This window comes from Megachile rotundata, chromosome 3 (genome assembly GCF_050947335.1).
Source record: "Megachile rotundata isolate GNS110a chromosome 3, iyMegRotu1, whole genome shotgun sequence".
In the NCBI taxonomy this organism is placed as follows: domain Eukaryota; kingdom Metazoa; phylum Arthropoda; class Insecta; order Hymenoptera; family Megachilidae; genus Megachile; species Megachile rotundata.
In genome coordinates this window covers 9,572,707-9,594,206 of record NC_134985.1, presented here as the reverse complement: position 1 = coordinate 9,594,206, position 21,500 = coordinate 9,572,707, and the positions used below count along the sequence as shown (strand labels likewise).

The window sequence follows — 21,500 nt, the reverse complement described above, 5'->3', positions numbered from 1 at the left end:
GAATGATTGAAAAACTCAGTATAGTGTAACGTACATATTATGACACATTAATTATTCTAGTTTTTGTATAAATAATTATTCTTTATTACAGTATTTTAACTATATCAATAATAACAAGGAATGTAATTGGGTTGTATCAGTTCTATATAGGTCTGGGTTAGTCTTGTTTTAGAACAAATGATGTATTAGGCAATTAGCCTCTATTTTATCCCAGAAACCCATAATGGCAGGACTATTTAAAAGAATGTAGAGATACATGTGATGGTGGAAAGATAAGTATAAGTCTTTCATCATTGAAGTAAGACCAGATATTATATACTAAATATTACATTACACGATACCCTGGCTGATTTTAGTCTAATTATTAAATTATCATAGTAATACATAACAGTGTTAATCATCTTCATTATTATCTTAAATTAAAAGATTTCATTCTCTTCCTTTTCTGTGTGAATTTGTTATTTTGTAGCTTGTCATTACACTGACAATCGTAGACAAGACATTACACAAACATGCTAACCATACAGAGATTTTTACTATGACATTTTTATGAAAGCAAAAAATTTTATTGTAATTTAAATTTAATTTTGTAGTGTACTGTAATATAGTTTAAAAAATTTGTTAAGATTTTTCACATTTATATAGTTAAAAGAACAGTTTCATTTAATAAGGCTAAAGTTGTATACATAAATGTTAATTTTTCGTATGTATATACACAACTTCGATACAAAGGATGCCATGTACTATTAATAATTACTAATTCATTACCGTACATCGCTTTGGCTATACTAATCAACTATAACAAGATGTAATTATTATGACTTTTATGAATCTTGTCATGTTCATTTTCTCTTTAAGTTAAAATTATGCGAGCAAGGCATCCTGTACATCATACTCCTACTAGTATAATTTATTATTTAATATTATTCCTAAAGTAATCCTACGTTTTATAATCATTTTGTATGATATTTTCACATTTTCATATCTTTGGTATACCATTAATTTTCACGTAACTTTATACATCTTTAAACTGTAAAGTATCCAGAGTTGTTTTAATTTTCTAGTATTTCCGTTTTGAAATTATTGTATCAATTTACTAAAAAGATCTTGTGCAAGCTGTATAACTAAGCGCTATTTGTGATATTATTAGGTATGCAAGTATTTGTCTATTTGTATATTTGAATATAAAAATATTTTAATCAACAAAGTACGGATGTTATAATTAAATATTAATATTACACACGAATTGTTACGTTCGTTTTAAGTTCCAACAAGTTTGATATGACTTCGAAGATGTGGAATTAATAAATGAGATTATCATTGTTATGCATCAAGATGAAAGTTCTGAGTAAAACAGACAAATGAGGTTTTCTCAGTTTTGTACACTAAGATGAAAGTCGCAAGAAACTTGTCGAACTTGTTATTAAAAATCCTATAAATCCTTCTTCGAAGTTATTTCCTGTAAATTTATACAATATCAAACTTGGCAGCCAAATTTATAGGACTTCTGTTCTAAAACGTATATGCAAAGTACTAATTTTGCTTTAAATTAGGCCTTCAATATTCGGTCTACGCTTTTCTCTTTAAATAATAAATATTTTATCTTGATGAGTAAATAAAAAATCTATGAATTGATTAATGGGACCTATCGCGGAAAGTGACATTCCACGTGATGGCGGAGCTCTGACAAGATTTGGACCAAATACAACAGCGAGATTACTTGATGTCATTTTGTTTAAGTCACATCTATCCATTACCTAGTAATGGAAATAACGTATTATATTGTAAGACAAGAATTTTTATTTCAAGTAAAAAGATAATATGATAATGAAGATAATAATAGCTTACCCTAGATAAAAATTGTACAATATATTTTAGGAGTTGGTAATTGTCTTCTGGAAGTTTTTCGAGTACTAATATTTTTACTTTTCTTGGACGTTCATCTTTTGATAGAGCTAAAATATTTTTGCATTCGTGAATTATAATTATTATATATAAACAAGTTATAAATTTAACGTATAATATGTACCTTGAAACTGTGTTATTTCATCATATAGTTCGTATGTCATAAGAGGTTCGTCTAATTCTCGAAGAAACGTTTTAAGAAGAACAGCCGCTATATGTGGATCTCCTTGGAAATCAACAGGTAACCCTTGATTACAACGACACTGAAGTTCTTTAATTACTGCTACATTAGCTGATCTTCTAAATATTCCTTCTGTTTCTAATGCTTTAAGCAATATTAAATTTATTGATTATTTCTATAATGATATATATAATTCATATAACTATAAGATAGTTGAACATACCATCAGGTGTATCAAGAAATTCTACACATTGCCGCACTATTGGTGGTATAGGATCACCATTATTATTTTCTTTAATAAAGAGGAGACTTGCTCCAAATTGAGTGGTACCAACTGGTGTTGTTACCGTACTCTGAGGTGGACTTGTTGGTAAATTCTTTTTGTTTTTTAACATTAGCTGTTCATTGTGTCTAAAAATAAATGCAATCAATTAATGACAAATCAAGTAGTACATTATAATTAATGTAAAAACTTTACAACTATGAAAAAAATGCTTACTCTATTACTTGAGGAGGTATAATAAGCTGATCAAGGTTAATATATTGTGCTAATTCCTCTAAATAATTGACATACATCATCTTCCGACCAAACTTTGCACTGAATGAAAATAAGATAAAATTTAATATATTGGTACAAGGTGAGCATTCATTCATCAAAATAGGAGGAAATAAATTACCTAATGGCTGGCTTAAATATTTGCCATACGAATCTAATGAAGTTGGTTGGGTGTACTAAATACAAAGCTTTTAAATTCTTCTTATACTTTCTGTCAAATGCTTTATATGCTTGCCATAACCAAGATAATGGTGGTTTGTTTTTTGAAGTAAGACCATAGTGAAAGTAAATTAAACTATAATCTTGTTCTACAAATGTGTCTAACGTATGTGTGAGATACCTATTAAAAAAATTAACATTATAAAATATATTATGAAAATACTAAAATAGAGTATTTTTATTGCATTTATTTACATAAACAGACCTTAAGAGTTTAGCATGATTAAATGTTTCTTTTCCTACAGGAGGTAATTTACACGCAGATACTACTATTATTTTACGACCAGCACTATCATCACCAACCACTTCTACAATGCCATGTCTTGCAATATCAAGATAATCTTCTTCATCTGCAAGTTCACCATCCAGTGCAGCAAGGTCCTCTGCTACTCAATGCAAAAGATCGTTTTCGTCATAATTTCAAGTAAAACGTTCTCTCCAATTTTCTTTCAAATTTCTTATAATATATACATTTAAAGTAATTCAATAAAAACAAATTAAAAATCACATAACCCTCACTTCTGTGCGCTGTTATACCATGCAATAATAAACTGTACAATGATCTACATAATTCACCTGCTAAGCCCCAAATGCCATGACATTTAGTGGCTACTAACAGAAGATAAAAGGTCACACACCAGATTCGATAACTGGAGCATCTACTAAAGCTTCTTCAAAGTTCTCTTCAATTGTCCCATCGCTTACTGGACTCTCCAAATAATCTATGCCAGTACCTGCACGACTGCTAATCAAATCCAACTTTTCTTCTAAAAGCTGTACAGCTACAAAATGATTATTTCAATTACAATCTATAATTATGGAAAACTATAGAGGTTTAAATTTAACCCTTGAACAGCAAATGCAAGATCAATTGATTCAGACCTACAAAAATTTTATAAGGATATTTTAACTAAAATCAGCTATTCAAATTGATAAACTAAAAGTAATAATTTAGAATATAAAATAAAATTGAGGAGGTCTGAAATTTATTTGAAATTATCACATGTTTTAGTGATCCATTAATCCAGGGGTTAATATGAGGATCTTTTAATACAATAATAGTAATAGTTTTCATAGATTGAACTCCAATGATCAAAATAATTGTATTATAAAGTAAAACTATATTGAAATGTTTACAAAGTTACTTTTGTATGAACTCTATCTTACCATTATTCGAAGTGGTTTGTAACTCGGTATCATCGAACTCCAAGTTGGGCTCATAATCATGATAATCTGACAAACTTGGGTATGGGTCTTCGACGTCATTAGCTATTGCTATCATACAAACAGAAGTATGCGCATTATTTTTCTGTACCAAATATGTATCAATGAATCACAGAACACTACACTGACCATAGGAATACTTTATTTGATCAATGATTTAGCTTTCAATAAACAGTTAATTAAAAGTAACTGAATAAAAATTGAAAAACAAGTTAGCAAAAGAAATGTCATAATAAACTGATGACTCGAATGCATCTCGCGGTTTCTTGTTATACATCGTTTTTTCCGATCACATTACACGGTATATTATTTCAAATAAATATTTCGTAGCATTTCAACCGTATTTACAAACCACTATAAGCAATCTTAAAACTCGAAATAGCAGATTTCTCTACCGTTATTGGTATGCATTTTAGCTAAGTAGAATAACTATATCAAGTTAAGATCAGAACTTGAATATTATAATACGCACTATCGTGTCAATACGCGAATTATTCGTCACTTATCGATGTGCTTTTCCACATAGCAGACTGAGATCCATCGTGAAATGTTTTCTCGCTAGAACGAACAAAAAAAAAAAACGTCCATGCCAGGTGAAGTTTTACAATCACGCTTTTCAACGATATTATATTTGACGTGACGTTTATTTGACACCTAAGGTAGCGTCAACAATCGCGGAACAAGGCTCACCTGTCAAAGTTCGTGTCGGGCTTAGCGTCGGTTGATAGTCTGCTTCCATTTTCTGGCAACTGCGCGATAAAACAGTGCCGGGATTCAGTTACGGGCTTTTTATGCACCCTGCTTTACAATCGGACAACGTTTTTCTTCTCGAACGACATTATCCTGACGCGGTATGGCAAAGCAGCCTATTCACGTCACGCTTTCATTTGTTGTGTCGCTAATTGTAATTCGTAGTCGCTCGTCACTCCCTTTCCCCACTGCTCGATTAACGAATATCTTCAGGCTTATTCCCATTGGTCAATTGCTTACTTCTCGATACAAACGATGCGCGCTAAAGATATGAAGATCACGTGATACATTTAAGTGTTAATCTACTGTTTACTTATATGTTTTATAAATAAATAAATGCCTATTTATAAATCATTTGGATATGAAACAGGTAAATTTACTTCTTAGTCAAATAATCTTTAACTATTTTTAAAATATATTAAACTGTAATGCGTATATGTTTACATATGATTGTTTTAATTTCTACAGCCTTTATCAATGATACTTTTATCGGTAGATTAGCGAAACAAATTTTAAAAATTATAAATTCATAAATTTGATAACATTTCATAAGATCTACAAATATAATTAAATTAAATAACGATATATAACTATTGATTATGTTATTAATTCTTGCGGTTTATAAAAGATTAGCTTTATTTGCAATAAAGTTATACAGATTTATAAGGATTTCTACAAAATATTAAACTGAACACATGTTTTTAGTTTATCGTTTTACAATTTGTTTTCAATTACATATGTTGTACAATTCCACTGTTTAGGCACACATGATTATAAAAATCATTACAGAACTTTCTCAAATGGAACTTTTTTATCTCCAAAAGAAGTTTAAAAAAAGACTAGCATTAAAAACATTAAATATAATTGTTTAAAAGTTTTACAACCATTTATTGATATTAAATTTGCTAATTCTTTGAACTGTTAGTCTATTAAATAATTGCATAAAGACTAAGTGACACTAATTAGCTAGTCTAATATTTAATAAATCTTAATTTCAAAGGAAATAGTTATTTTCTATGTTTTTGTTTAATTGTATCTTTAATTATTTCATATTTTAAGCGTTTAAAATGTTTTCTTGACATATATATTGCTATATTATATAATACATACACAATGGTGTTGTAATATTCAATAATACACAAAAATATTTTTGTATGATAGGTCAATAATTTAAATAAAGCATAAAAATAATTTATTAACATTCATTTGTGTTCTTATTTAAATGGCAATGATGATCAAAATATTATATTTCCTACTTACGTTTTATAATTACATATATGTGAAGATTTACAGAGAAATATGTTAGGTGTTTATTCATATTGTGATCGTTACTGTATTTTTACATTTAATTAATTGTTCACATATTTAACATTTAGGGCTAAAAAATTGGCAGCTTGTTTCGATGTACATAACTGATATTGTAAAATATTATGTATTGAACATGTAGCGAGGGAAGGCTAATTTCAAATTTTCTAATTGCAAATATAATACTTGTTTTCTAATTTTCCTTGTATTTCATATAAAATTTTACATTGTTATGACTTATTAAAACGTTATAATTTTTCATACAATTTGTTTACCAGTCTCTTTGTAAACATAAAAATAGATTTATACATCTTATTTAATCAGCGAATATACATGTCATGTGTACCTATCCTAACATCATTTATGATTGTAATGCATGGACATTGCAATTCATATCATTGTGATGAAAAAGATATTTGCTATATTATTTCTTGCGTCATAATCTATTAAATTTACAAAATACAACATTTTATGCTTGTATGTATTACAGTTTGATTGATTTATATGTAAAGGCAGAATGTTCTTTGTGATAACTTATTTCATAACTGTGGTTAACATTTGCAGTGACAAAATATATATGTATTCATAAATTTCCTTTCAAATCCATATGTCACATTGTATTTCTGTACAGAATGCACAATATATGTGCAAAAATCTATATAATTATATAAATATTATCAATTATGATATTATTCATGATTTAACTTATCTTAAACATTAAGCATTGAGGACTGAGGTAATTTATATTACAATTCCATGTGACTGAATTATTTAAAAAAATCATGATATATAATACATCAACATATTATACTGTAAATAAATGGATATTAAAATTATATGTATATCTTTAAATAAACATAATTTATAAAAGTCACAGATGTAAAATTAAAACAATTGATTTTGTGTATAAAAACTCAGGAAGTAAAAGATTTCTATAATTTAATTCATGATGTAGTGTGTTGTAAAAATTATACGAAATTTAAAGATTTGATTTTTGTAAGATCTGTTTCTTATTTACAGTATAGTTAATTTAATGGTATATTAAAATTCAATTCATTAATGAAAAATGTAGAATGGGGCATATGTACAAGGATGTGGTTTCCTATTAAACCGAATACTTAGGACCACATTTTTTTATTGGTGTTAATCTGAGGCCTTTAGCCAACATTTGAGCTTCAAGGTCACGATCTTCATCTTGATACCTAAAAGAAAAGTATGTTTCCATTAACTGCTAAATGTTATAGCTAAGATATGAATATTATAACTTCTGTACCTTGTGCGGACAAAACACCATAGCAATTAATATGCAGATTAATTAATATCACAAATGTATATGAGTGTTTACTAAATATTTATTAAAAAACGAATTGAAAAATGTGCTATATACTGCTATTTTTTGTAAAAAATTTGAATAAGTAATGGTTTTTATATTTTTGAACAATGTGTTTACATAAATTTTCGTTCCTACAATCTTCTGTGGTAAAGATATGTGTTTAGGAAATAATTGCCATAAACACATAAAAAAGAGGTGCTACTTTATTTTTTCCAAAGTAATCGCTAAAGGATAGTTTAAAATTGAACAATGGTTATGTTACTATAATTCTAATTATATTATATTTTTAATTTTGTACATGATTAAAGATAATTTTAAGTACAACAAAAATATTTTCATTCTTACAACAGTGCTACAATATAGCTATGTATATAATACATCATTTTATCACAATGCAAAAAATGCTTTGAATGTAACAAAAAAGATTGTGTATACACAAATAACATGCACAATTAGATTGCGACAAAAATTTTAAAAATGTAAAATGATTGTAAAATATAATTTTCATATGACATGCTTTCATGTAGCATGCACTATTATTTTGGTAGCTGTAACAAGATAAATTTGCTACCATAACAAAAAAATAGCCAACAAAATTTACTGAACTGTAATAAAAAAAATTTTAAATTGGATTCGTTGATATGTGTGTATAATCATATTTAAAATAATTAAATAACAATGCTATAAAAATTAAGCGCTTCTTTAATATTGCCTATGAAATAATTATGAAAATAAAAAAAATATCACGATTTGAAAAGTGTTAGATGCTCTTTGTAAAAGTTAACAAATAACTCAATTAAGTTAGTAAAAAACACATACGCGATTAAAATGACTGTCAGGGTGAACACAAAAGATGAGTTGTTCAAATTATGAGAAAAAAAATTAGGTACGTGCGAGGAGCAGGCAACTGTATATGTAGGAAAAGAAGTTAATGTTTGGCATGTAGATTTACACCACCTTTGTCGCTCTTCTTCTAAAAGGGCAATGAGTGAATCTCGCTTCGCGACTATTTCCAACATTTCTGTTAAAATTTCTCCTTCCTTTTTCACGTCATCACTAGTTTTCTTGTTATCTGTGAAAGTAAATATGTACGGAAGTATGTAAGAAATATCATACTAATAAAATGTTGAACTAAAGTAGTAAAATATTAACCATCATCAGCCAAGCGTTCTCGCAATTCCTGCTGCAATCTCTCATGGCGATCTTCAAGCTGGACTTCTTGAGCTCTTACTAGAAGTTCTTTTTCATACCTACGCAGTTCTGTGCGTTCTTTCATAAGATCAAACCATTCTCTAAGCAAATCTGCTTCTTCTCGATCGGAGCATTCTGAATATTAAGGACATGATTTACTCTTAAATCTTTCTCAAATACTTTGATAATCATAACGTTCATTCTTACCGCCTTCTCCACGAAGAGCCTTTTCAACGCTAACACCTCTGCTCTCTAATTCTCTCTGTTTAACTTCCGTTTCTTCTAATTTTCTTTGTATTTCTTGGGCCATACGCAATCTTTAAAATATTTGTAAATATTGTTACATTAGTCTAAGATCATTTGTATATTCTGAAATACTGATTTACTAAATATTTTGGTTATTATACCTTTTTAACTGTGCTTGCCTAGCTATTCGTTTTGTGGTTTTTGTTTTACGAGAAATACTGTTACATGAACCCTCGGTTACTGTAGCTTTATGAATGCATGATGTTGACACTGCCGTTGTTTTCGTATCATCTTCTGATAAGCTATCATCTGTTAAATAAACATTAAATATATGAAGTAAATATTTCTTGTTTACAAAAGATATTATATCTTATTCATACCTGATACATGCGTAGTAGGAATAGTATAATTAAGGGGTGGTGGTGGAATTGGAGGCGGATTTTCATTCAGGAAGTTTCTTGTGAGCATACCCTCGCAGACACTTTTTGGTCTTGTATTAGTCTTTGGTGATACAATTTTATCAAGCTGAAAAAGAAAAGATTTAATGTACCACTGATTATATGTACTATTTGTTAAGAACATGAACAAAATTGCTTTAATTCTGAAATTAACACAACATTTTAATATTGAAAACAAAAACTGCAATAAAAGATATTGTGAAAGCTCACATAAAGTTAATTCATTAATACACACATACACTTCAATACTATATACTTCTAACAAAAAGAGTGACACCCTAAGCATTTTTCTAATTACTTTTCTAAAACTAGAGTAATGAAATGAATTTGTATATTAGAAAGAGATTTAGAAAGAAAATTAAAATAGCAACCTTCAAATAACTTCTAGTACTATTAAAATGTTTTCTTGGTATTTACATTGTAAACAGAATAAAGATTTAGTTAAAGCACACTACAAAAAATGAACATACTGAAATGGCAATTATATGTAACAGAATTTAACATGCTTATTTTTAACACACTAATATAGCAAGGATTTAAAACAATTCTGCATTGTAAAGAAAGTAGCTTATGCCAATCAATATGTTACCCCTTTAAAGCAGACGAGAAAATGCAGCAAACGAAAATAAAATTATAGTACCTGCACAATATACAATAACGAATACAAATAGTGGCATAAGAAAGCTAATACTGGAAAAATTAGTATCAATGACTTATGAGTTGCTTACATCTGACCCTTCCGAATACGATTTATACAACTGAAACATTTTAGAATCCAATTAGTTTAGAGATAACCACGAATACGTCTACTCTGTACAACAGAAGAAATGTCAAGATTAACAAGAAGAAAAAAGAAGATATACATACTTTGCCTTTCGATTTCGATGTCAGACGGAACATAGATAATTTGTCTTTCTGATTGGACGGTGAAGGAGAAGATTCCTTCTTAAAGAAGAAGTCCGAAACTGCTTGAATAATGCTTTTCCTTCTTTCTGGATCCTTTGTTTTTTGTTTCTTCTCTCTTTTCACAACAGTGACAGCGTTAGCAGATTTTGGAGAACTATTGGTATGTAGAAGTTCATCCATCGACTTGGTATTGGCAGCAGAAAGGCCACTAAAGTTTATTGCTTCTGCTACAGCCTTCATGTTGTCTGTACTTTTGCTTGTTTGCAATTTTAATCCAGTCTTATTTTCTCCAGAGCTGTAAAGTCTTATACGGGGTTCAGGGTCCTCTTTATTTTTTCTGTCTTCCATCGATAGCTGCCTTCGAGCCACTTTCATCCTCAATTCTTTGATCCTATCTTCTGGACTGAGACCCAGGTCCTCGTCACTTTTTAATCTGGCTCTTTCCCTAGCATCCTGCCTAGCCTTTTCTGCTGTCCTCTTCACTTCATCATGCTTCAATCTTGGTGGAGCAACTGGTGTTTTAAAATTGCTTTCTACTTCATTATGTGTCTCATTCAGATTTTCAACAGATTGAATTTCATTTTTGTTTTCATCATTTGCCTCCTTTTCCTTTCCCGATTTCCAAGGGACCTCTCTTGGTGCCTCAGTTTCCAGACTCTTCTTGGCCTCTGCAAAAGTGGTTCGCAGTGGACTGTTCTCAGGCGTTGCTATGGACGTAGGTGTAAATTTGTTAATTGGTGAGGCACTAGAAACAGGTGGTCTTATTGGAGATAAAACAGGCGTAGAGGTAAAGGAAGATGCTCTAGCGGCTCTTCTTGCTTTCTTCTCTGCGGATTTCTGTTTGTGAGCTTCCACTTTGTCCATCAACAAGTCTTGTATAACGTTCTTCTGTTTAGACCTTTCTCTCGTTATTTCTTCCAATTTCCTTGAGGTAGCTGGAGAATTAAAGCTGTTGTTTATGACGGCATCCTGACTCTTGATCTCTTCCGCTATCATTTCGGCAGTGCGCGTTTGTATAGAACTCTTTGAATTCTTTCTTTTTGATTTCCTGACGTCGATGGAGTCTTTGGCATTACTAAATTCGGCAATTCTAGACTGCAACCGTTTAACGTACTCCGAATAATCCGCATTGCTTGAATCAGCCGTCGCTTTTGGTTCTTCTTCCTGACTCGCCTCCTGAGTTTGAGGTGGAACTATGGAAACCTGTGGATTCACGGGACTAGCGAGAATTGTGATCACTTCGCTCGTAGTGGTATCTTCTGCTGGTTCAACGATCAGCAAACTATCCTCCTCCATTGACTGGAACAGTTCCTTGTTCACAGCTTCCACGATAGGCTGATCTTGTTGAGCAGAATCCAATTTTGTATCTGCCTTCTCCTCAATTTCATTCTCTGTTTTAGTTAGTGTACCATTTAATTTGTTCATAACATCATCCATAGTAACAGGATTTATTTCTATCACGTTTCTGTCATTATAAGCTTCTTCTTCTGAACACGAATCGTTCTCTACTTCTAATTTTGCTATCGGAGCATCAGCGATCAATTTCTCCTGCGAACTCGAGGACGTTGGGTCGCTCTTGATATTCACGAACTCTACGTACCCTCTGTTTTTAAGCATAACCATGTTGGAAGCGTCTTGCAGACTGTCATCTAATAACGAATCGTTGTCCGTGTCCATAAAATCAATATCCTCACCGTTAGCTAGAAGCTTCGAGGTGTCATTAATCGGAATGTCCAGCTGGTTGTACTTCGAAGTATCTAGCTCCATGTCTGTCAAATCTTCCTCTTTGGCTATGGTGATAAGTGCGTTCCTTGTCCTCGAATTGTCTGATAATGGAAGGTTTCTTCTCGTAGTTATGAATTCTGGATTAATGTTGAACTCAACGTCTCGCAGGTCGTCCGAGACAAGCACCTCTCCATCGCGAGCCCACTCCGAGAATTCGGTTTCAGTAAGAGCAGCCGTGGTCACATCGTTTTCTTCAGAATCATCCTGCTTATTCGATATGGTAGAAGCCACGGACGTTGGAGTGCTGCAGTTACTGATATTCTTTTTGTTGTCGTCCTGCAATTCCAACTGCTCTATCTCGTTCTTCACTATTTCCAGTTCCATGGATGTTTTGTTCACACCGCTCTCTGGCTTGGTAGGTGTAGGTTCCGTTTTATTATTTGTTTCTTTGTCTCGCAAAAATGAACACTCTATGGAATCTGGCTCGAATGACTGACCATCATCAAAGTCCTTATACCTATCAACTTGTTCGTCCAATAGCAGATCTCCATCCGTGCTGTGAATCTGTAATCGTGGCGGAGACAAATTCACGGCAACCAACTGTTCATTCTGCGCACCTTCAGCTTCACCGTCGCTGGAAGACAAGGAATCGCTATCTATCTCTGAGTCTTCGGTGCTAATCGCTTCTTTCGCTTCCTCCTTGTTTTTGCTCCAATCAACTTGAGGTACGATGATGGAGGTCTCGTGCAAAGGACTTCGTGGTCGGAACCCGTTATTTTCATCATTCGCAGTGAAGTTGATGTCTGTATTTTGAGAATTCTTCGCGTTCTCCAATGCTTGTGAGTTGTTGACCACCGTGGTCGTTTGACTAGAAGATACTTGTTCTTTTGTTAGTTCCTTGTTTGCCGTGCTTTTCGATTCACCGCAGACAATGTTAGGGGCAGTCTTCGATTTCAGAATGCTCGATTCTTTGACTAAATCTGGCAAATGGGTTTTCGATATTTCAGGCAAAATCGTGGCTTTGTACATTGGGTTATCGTTATTCAGTAAATTCTGGGAACGATTGCCGGTATAGGATCGTATAGGAGAAGCAGTGAATATAGCTGTGGGTGATATGGGGGATAGTTGAGCGTTGTTCGATCGCAGTTTACTCGTTCCTTGTAAAAATGCTTGCATCGTAGGGCTTGGTTCTGGTGCAGGGTTCAGGAGTTTTTGATGTTGAGAAATAGCGTCTGTCAGGTTTCTCAGTTGAGTGTCCACGTTTGAGGCTGAGCCTGATTTCATAACAGAGCCACCAAAAGCTGTGCCACCAAACAAATACTTCTTTTTCAATTCTAAAGATAACTTGGACGCGATACCTTCCGTTGAATGAGTGCGATTCAATAGATAATCTCCTTTACGTGGATTTATTAAAGGAACTCTATTTGTATTGTTGGTTTCCTGTTGATTCATATTAGTTTCTTTCTCTGGATGAGAAGGGTTTCTATTATCCGCTTTTAATTGCGTCTTCTCATCAGAATCCTTGTCCTGCTTCAGGTTACCATTGACCGATGATATTACTTTGCTCTTGACTTGAACCTTTTTGGGCTCTACGTAATTTCCTCTAGTTTTTCGAACGTAGGAATCGTTGATCGTGATTTCTGGGATCTCGTGCTGCGTTGGAGTTGCACCATCGTGTTCGAATTCAGAATCAGTTGATATTTCTGTAGCTGAGTTCTCCTCACTCTCCTCCGATGTACCTTCGTTTGAAGCAACCTGTGGAGACATACATAGATTACTAAGTGAACAGAAATACCAAAGACGTAGAATGTTATAAGAAAAAGAAAAGAAAATCGTGTTTAGTGCATTAGTGAAATAATTAGTGGCAAGGAACATGATGCACATGATTGAATTTCTTGAATAAAAATTTATAAACCACTTATGACAATAGAAATCTGATATAGAAAATTGTTATTATGATCAATTTTAAATAGTATTATGTGTGTACGAATTTAAAGGTGTATAATGTTTCTCATTTATTAGTCATTGCTAATTGTTCACTTCTTACTGTGAAACTGATCATGATTGGCAACTGTTTGAATGCATCTAAAATGAGCGAGTGAGATTTTTAATAAAGTATTGGCTGGTGGTAATTTCGAAATTAATACGAATTGGTAAGTTATGCTGCCAGTTTTAGCATGAACACCAAACCAAACACAAACAATTAATTGGTTTGAGTCACTGTTAATCTAGAATTAGTTCAATAGATCACTCCATTCGTACATAAAAATGCTTTACCTTTTCTTCAGTAGTCTTGGGTACTTTAAAAAGATATACCACCATCAGCCAACTCTAAGTAATATTTTTTGATTTCATTTTTTTTACTTTATTAACATATCTCACACAATTTCCCTAAATGTAAATCATAAAATTGAAAAACACATATTTAAATAAATATAATTTATCATGTTCAAAAGTGTGTTCAGTGTGTGTAATGCACTTCCTTATATGTATATTGTACAAATTAAAAAATAATTTGCATGTTAAGATATTATACATTTATCTTTCTTGGTTTTTTCATTCTTAGAAACTATGGTGGTTGTAGATTCACGCTGGTCAGATTTTGTTAATGGATGAGACTTTGTAGGGTGAGGATGTTTTTGTTCGACAGAAGTATTTTGTAACATATTAGGTATTTTACTTATTTCACTGTCATTGTTCGTTATTTTAACTAGATGTTTTGAATCATTAGTCCCTGTGCTTGTAATGCTTTTGTATTTATCACTAACAGTGTCCTGTGCAATCAATCTTTCATTGCTTGTAATGGAATTTGACTGCATATTAGGAGATTCTAAAGGCGCAACAATAGATTTTCGTTTTGTACACTTTGTCCTTGCAGGAACTTCAGGAACAAATTGTGTACTGAAAATATTGGATTGCAACGAAGAACTTAAATTCTGTTGTCCATGTTTTCTTTCTGGTCTTTTTGGAGCTTCTTTCAATGCATCTAATGTAACTAAACTATTGCTTATTTGTTTTGGAACTTCAATGTTTCTTTCAACAACATTAACTTTCCTGATCTCTTCGTATCCGCCTGGAAATCTTGTTAATTCAGAAGAAGATCTGGAATTTTTACGTAGTACATCAGTTCCATGAGTAACTCCTTTCCTTACATTTAAGGTGCTATCACTTGCGTGCAAAGCATTGCTTGTATTGTCTGTTATTTTAATTTTGTTGAGCTGTGGCATTAGCAATGTGGGGGTTACATCACTTTCAATATTTTCACACGAACAAGTCATAACGTTACCTTTTTGTTCATGTAAGTTAATTTCCAAATTACTATGTTTGGGTTGCGGGGCCAATAATATTTCTTTTGTATTAAGTGTATTTTTAGGAGAATAAATTGTGATGTCTGTTTTCAGCTCATGTAATTTGGTTTCTGAACGATTGCTGTTGATTTGTGAACTTAATGTTGTTTGTTGTATATTATTTTCATTTTCATCGTGTAACTGATTTTTTAAAGTGTTCTGTAACTGTTCGGTAACTGATTCACCATTGTGTTGTGGAATTATCACTGCTTGCTCTGTATTTGTCTTTTCAAGAGAATTAACTATGACTGCATTGTCTGTTTTATCTTCAATCGAATTTTCGTTACTTAAATTCGAATTTTCTTCGACCACATGATTTTCTTTGTTTTCATTTCCTAAATGCAGCCTCAGTGATGGAGTGTTAAAATGCAATTTGGATTCAATGTCTTCAGCATCAACTGAAAATATTTTCTCATTTAGTAGCTCTATTTGCTCAAATTGCTTATCAATACCATCAATATCACTTATGCTAATTTCGTCAATATTTGCATGTACACTGTCTTCATTTTTCAATTTTCTATCATCTGTAGGAGTTTTCAATTTTTTAGCAGGTTCACGTATTGTTTTATTAAAATATTTCATTATATCTTTCGTTTCAACTTTAGCAGATACTTTTGGTTTAATGTCTAATTCAACAACTTTAACATCTGGAGGTTTTTTACTTTGTGCAACTACATTAGGTTTTTCTGTTTTCTGTTTTTTCTCTTCCATGAAATACTTATTCATCTTTTGTCGAGCATTTTCCGTGGACAACGGTCGAAGTTCACCAACTGGAATTTTATTTCTTGCTTTTCGTTGCCTTAAGTCGCGTTTTAATTTGTCAAACGAACTATTCTCATCAGATTGAACTGGTTGAATTCGCACTTCTTTGGGTACCGTTAATTTGCTAACTTCGACTGACGTTTCATCCAACGATTTTTCAACTGTTGGAGACGGCGAAGTAACAGTCACGATTGGAATTTGTTCAACGTCTTTTATCAACAGCTTGAATTTATTCTCCTTGTTTAAATTATCACTTTCTGATGTTTCAGACTTTTTTACATGATCTGATTCACCCGTTTCCGATCCTTCTGTACTTATCTTATCCTGAAGCTGGGACAATAATAATTCATCGTATAATGTCTCGGTTGATTTGTAAATTTCAGATGAAGAAGATGGTGATGATTCCCTACTCCGTTTTGGAGAAGAAGTTACTAGATCCGGTAGTTTCTCCATGAATTTTGTACTTTCTTCGGTGTTAGGCTGCATTGTATTATTGCAATTAATCTGTCTAAATGGAATAGCATCTGGAAGCATAACTCCTGCAAACACTGTTTGCAGTTCAGTATTTAATTTAACATCTGATTCTGGAGATGCAATACCTAGGTCAGGAGTTACTTTATCATTTACTTCAATATTATTAGGAATTATTTCTTTGGTTAGTTTGTCATCGACAACATTTGGAACTGGATTTGGCAATTCGTTTAAGATTTCTTGGGTTTTACCTAAATCAGAAAGGACAGTCTCCTTTGCTATGCTTTCATGCTCTGAAATACATTTATCTGCATTATTACTTTGAACACTTGAAAGGTTTGAGCAAACTAAGGAAGAATCTGAATTGATTATGTTATTTTCCATGTTATTTGAAATCACACGGAAAGAGGGGTCATCAATTATAGGAACTATGCTTCCACATGCCTGTTGATCTGTGCTACTTATTGATACATCAGTTGACAATGTTTCTGTATTTGACACGTTTTCAACATCCTTAGTGTTGCTGTTTTCTTTATCAATTACGGTTTCACTGTTATTCATATTTGTCACTTGGGGCAACATTAAATTAGAAGTTTGCACAGAAAGTACGAGTGACTCTTGAGTTACATTATCTACAGAATCTTGAGAAATTTTCACCTCCGTTTCCGAACCGGTGTCCGTGTCAGAACTGCGCGTAGGATTCTTCAGCCAGACTTCTTGCTTTCTCAACTCCCGAGCACGTATGTCGTCTTCGTCTTCTGTGGCAGTTGTACTTTCATCGTCTAAACATACATTTTAAAAACCACACATTATTACAGAAATTACAATCATGAACAAAATGGTGGACAAATATTAATTACACAAAAAATAAAAGTCTTTCGTCTTTTTTCCTTTTATTTATTCTAATTTTTACATTGAAGGTGTTAACCTTTCATTGTTCCGACGATTTAGTCCTTGATGGGGGGGCTCTCAGCAGGGATAATAATTTAACACTTCATCTGTTTAGAGAAATTCATGAGGTTTTTATCAATTGAATTTTAAAAAATTTAAAAAAATTTTTAGTAGATGATAAATATATATTACCTGAAGTGTTGTACTATTTTATATTGATTAAATAATGACATCTATTACATGATATTCATTATTCATGAGATGGGTCAAGAATGGCTCCTAATATTTTACTGATTTTGAGGTTTTAATTAGATGAAAATCTGAGAGTTTGTTTTTGTATTTTGGAAGTTGAAATATTGTAAGTGGAGTGATTGCATGGGAATGAATTGTTATGTGCATTTACTTTCATTATTTTAAAATGTATGATATATGTGTTCAAACTGTTTATACTCATTTTGTAATTTAGTGAATCTGAGATTTCTCAATTTGTTGTATATTCATAAATTCTATATTTTATATATCTTCTTATCTGTCCTACATATATATGGGTACTCATAGCAATTAATTTGGTATACTTCAAATAACATCTCCAACTGAGAAGATTTAATAAACTTATATTTGTCATACCTTCATTAGTATATTCATCACTAGAATCTTCATACTCGTTGCTCCCAGTATCAGACTGTCCCATCGTAGCATGTGGATGAGAATATCGTAGCGTCCAATTTTTAGCAAGTTCAAGAGTACCTTCAGTCGTCAATGGTTGATCTATTGCTTCTTCAAACACTTCATTGTCTTCATCCGAATCACTGTTGAAATAATATAAATAAATATTAAAATACTACTGCAATTTTTATTAATAAGTTAACGATAACTTACCTCATGTCTGAGATATCATCACTGGAACCCATTTCTGCCGTGGAAGCACCGAAATTTCTATCCGTCCATTCATCTTCATCCATCTGACTCTGTGGTTCTTCAGCATCTGATATTTCTGCTAGGTTTTCGAATTCTATTCTTTCCGGTGTTTGACCGCGATCGAGCAAGTCCAGACCGACTACACCTTCCAGAGGTTTCGTCTGAAAATAATTTTGTTAACGTTTATATTATAAGTATATCTACATTTTTATAATATTTTTATTATGGCCGTTTATACTGATTTAAAAAAATTGTCATACCTTTTCGGATGTTTTTATATTTACAGGTGAATTAGGTATGTTTTCTTTGTTCACTGATGCAATTCTCTTCTTCTCAGCGCGAGCTTTCAACGTTCCTGAGAAACCAAAGTGTTGCGTACAGTAGAATCGTCCTCCATTTTTCTCCCGGTCAAACGTATGATTTCCTGCAATGGAAAGGTAAGTGGTAAAAGTATGATTCTAAATTGTACAGATTGAGATTAAGAGAAGAAATTCAAACCTATTCTTAATGAGGTAGAACAATATTCACAACGGAAACAGCCGCGGTGGAAAAATTTCCCTTCAGCGCTAAGTCTCTCCATCAAATAAACCCTCTTGTTGCAGAAATGACACATCTCTGAACCACCTTGCGCGGGCAACGATATCGTAGGTTTAATGTTCTGCAAGAAAAATTTGGGATAGTTAAACTGTTAAATTTGTATGTTAATAAGAAAGAATCGTAGTCAGCACGTAAGCGGAATTACTTTCAATCGGACATATCTTAGGATCTGTAGTTAGCAAATTTATGGGATACGGCATTAGTCAAAATTCTAATCAAATCACTGGTATTTTAGTTTAGTATTCAAACAAGGAGAATTGTAAGTGTAATCTATTTGAGGGTGCGTTTAGAAGCGGGAGAATCCTTTTCCACTCTTTAATAAGGAGATTCAATTCGACCTAATTCACCACACTGATTATTCAGATCGCTTTGAACTTCACGAACATTTACTTGCATTCAGTTATACTCGATGTACCTGCATAGTTTGCTTTATGATCGTTTACACTAAACACACCCTGACGCTATTCGGTACATACATTATACAAGAACATATTTCTTACACCCTAAATAGCATGTAGAATTTACGGTTTCGATGAAACGAACAGGTACATGAATTGTTGCATGAAATTGTATGAAGTACGCAATAAACGATCACAAAAACTTCGACATCTTGCTGACTATATCCTCGAGTATTGAAATTCTGGAACATCGTATTTACCGATTTCTGCACCTTGGGCTCCGCGTCCTGACTTTTATTCGAAAACTGCTCGGCCATAGCCGAGACTTTATTGTGCCCGAGCACATTACCCTCTTTGATCTTCCTGTCAATATTCTTCAGGGTAGTGTCAATATCAGCGTACTTACTATCTGACTCCTTCTGATCCCGTCCCTTCTTCTCCATCTTGATTTGTCGAGCTAAAAACTGAATGAAGCATATAGACGTCTGAAAAGTTTGGATTATCAGCTAATGCTTCATTTTTTATATGCTAACCTGTTCTCGACTCCACTTCGGCACTCGTTCCACTTTTTCGTGTCGAACCGATCGACCCATTTTATTCTCTTCGATTTTCTTCTCAATTTCTTTCACGTTCCAGTCAGTCTTCTCAATTTTACCTGTACAGTTCAATGATATAATTATATTACACCCTTTTCATGTAATGTATGGGATACCATATATTAGAAATATTTAAAGGTAAATTTTTAAACAAATTGTTTTACATATGTTATCTTTAAGTATAAGAAAGTAATTTATCTTTGTGCTGAATATTTTGTATGTTGAATGTGTCATACGTATTATATGTATCATACATATGTTGTATGTTGTGTATGACATGTGTATTATATGTATCATATGTATGTTGTATCTTGTATGTTGCATATTATATGTATTACATGTATGTTATTGTGTATGTCACATGTATTATACGTATCATACGTATGTTGTGTCATACGTATCATATACAGGGTGTCCCGTAACTAGTGTTACTCCCTGAAAGGGGTAGTAGAGGACGTCATTCTGAACAAGATTTTCCTTTGCAAAAATGGGGTTTGAAGCTTCGTTTTTGAATTATTAAGCAAAAACACGGACCAATCAGAGCGCAAGGATTTCGCGCGCTCAAACGCGAGAGCGACAGCTTCGAAAATGACAATCGATCGTGATCGTGAACAAGCGTATCGATACCACGTCGGTGTAGCGTCGGTATGATAGAAAGCTGTTAGATGAAAGTTACATTGAAAAACGGATGAAAAAATCTGAATTATTATTGGATTATCATTTATTAATGCATAAGAAATGAAAAAAGTTGTCCTTACTCATGTAATCAGAATAAGTCGAATTTATTCGATACATTTATTTGTTATCGCAAAGAAACAATAGATAAAATATGGAAAATTATTCTCGTTAGATATTGTGATGATGAAAAAGAACAAATTCTTATTTTTAAAAAATGAAATAACCTTTCCATTCAACAAATAAAAATTTGAATTTGAATAATTAACAAATTTAAATGTAACTCACCCATTGAACCGTAAATAATCACGATGAAAATGCATCTGTATCACCGGGTCGATCCACCGATTCTTACTGATAGCATAAATAAATTACCATACAGAAACTTTCAAAAAACGCTCAAGTAACTTCACTGTTATCTTTCATTATTAGTTTTTATTATCACTTTTCTCTGTCGCTTTTTACTAATTTTCACTAATTTTCAGTGTTAGCCCGACACGTAAATAGGACGAATGAAAACACGTGGACGAATATTCATAAATAATTTACACTATATTATATTGAAAGCAAGAAAACAGAATTTTCAATTAGAAACAATGATACATTTTATTTCGACACGTTTCTTTCGACAATAAACGACGACTGTCGATCGACGCCGCAGTCGTTCAACAGACCATCGTTGCATGGCAACCGGTCGCGACATATGCCTCGCGATCGAGAACGAAACCGCGATCCGTGGCCAGTCTAACAATGTCTTCTAATAAAATATGTAATATAATTTCGGTTCCTCAATTCGGATACTTTATAATTGGAATATAGCGTATCGTTAAACATACATATCTATGA

General features: G+C 32.4%; 2 protein-coding genes and 1 long non-coding RNA gene across 15 annotated transcripts in view; 1 reads left to right on the top strand and 2 right to left on the bottom strand.

The window, feature by feature from the left end:
• Positions 1–31: 31 nt before the first annotated feature.
• RhoGAP68F (Rho GTPase activating protein at 68F) lies at positions 32–4,983 on the bottom strand. 2 transcript variants are annotated; one of them, XM_003704593.3, is made up of 10 exons: positions 4,776–4,981; positions 4,029–4,136; positions 3,500–3,643; positions 3,067–3,247; positions 2,764–2,982; positions 2,586–2,684; positions 2,310–2,497; positions 2,030–2,230; positions 1,849–1,955; positions 32–1,757 (listed from the first exon to the last, which is right to left on the bottom strand). In XM_003704593.3, the coding sequence occupies exons 1-10, from the start codon at positions 4,822–4,824 to the stop codon at positions 1,584–1,586; spliced, it is 1,470 nt and encodes a 489-aa protein (XP_003704641.1). In that variant the 5' UTR covers positions 4,825–4,981; the 3' UTR covers positions 32–1,583. The 2 variants fall into 2 exon arrangements, with proteins under 2 accessions (XP_003704641.1, XP_012143710.1); XM_012288320.2 differs by lacking the exon at positions 4,029–4,136 and having other exon boundaries at positions 4,776–4,983.
• A 133-nt stretch (positions 4,984–5,116) lies between these two features.
• LOC143264106 (uncharacterized) overlaps positions 5,117–21,500 on the top strand; it is a 48,847-nt gene continuing 32,463 nt past the window's right edge. The window contains exon 1 of the long non-coding RNA XR_013037602.1: positions 5,117–5,205. This is a non-coding gene — a long non-coding RNA (uncharacterized LOC143264106). The remainder of the gene's footprint in view (positions 5,206–21,500) is intronic.
• The window catches only part of Mical (Molecule interacting with CasL), an 83,110-nt gene continuing 67,935 nt past the window's right edge, over positions 6,326–21,500 (bottom strand). For 5 of the 12 annotated variants that reach the window (XM_076529639.1, XM_076529637.1, XM_076529636.1 and 2 more), the window contains 14 exons: positions 19,917–20,038; positions 19,644–19,868; positions 18,887–19,046; positions 18,649–18,812; positions 18,350–18,549; positions 18,098–18,279; positions 17,237–17,361; positions 10,236–13,754; positions 10,097–10,126; positions 9,291–9,435; positions 9,072–9,219; positions 8,872–8,981; positions 8,626–8,799; positions 7,370–8,545 (listed from right to left, as the gene is read on the bottom strand). In XM_076529639.1, the coding sequence (XP_076385754.1) occupies positions 8,217–8,545; positions 8,626–8,799; positions 8,872–8,981; positions 9,072–9,219; positions 9,291–9,435; positions 10,097–10,126; positions 10,236–13,754; positions 17,237–17,361; positions 18,098–18,279; positions 18,350–18,549; positions 18,649–18,812; positions 18,887–19,046; positions 19,644–19,868; positions 19,917–20,038 (5,633 nt within the window). In that variant the 3' untranslated portion in view covers positions 7,370–8,216. Of the gene's footprint in view, positions 7,343–7,369; positions 8,546–8,625; positions 8,800–8,871; positions 8,982–9,071; positions 9,220–9,290; positions 9,436–10,008; positions 10,127–10,235; positions 13,755–17,236; positions 17,362–18,097; positions 18,280–18,349; positions 18,550–18,648; positions 18,813–18,886; positions 19,047–19,643; positions 19,869–19,916; positions 20,039–21,500 lie in introns of those variants that run through there. The other 7 variants (XM_076529643.1, XM_012288306.2, XM_076529641.1 and 4 more) reach the window with 6 other exon arrangements.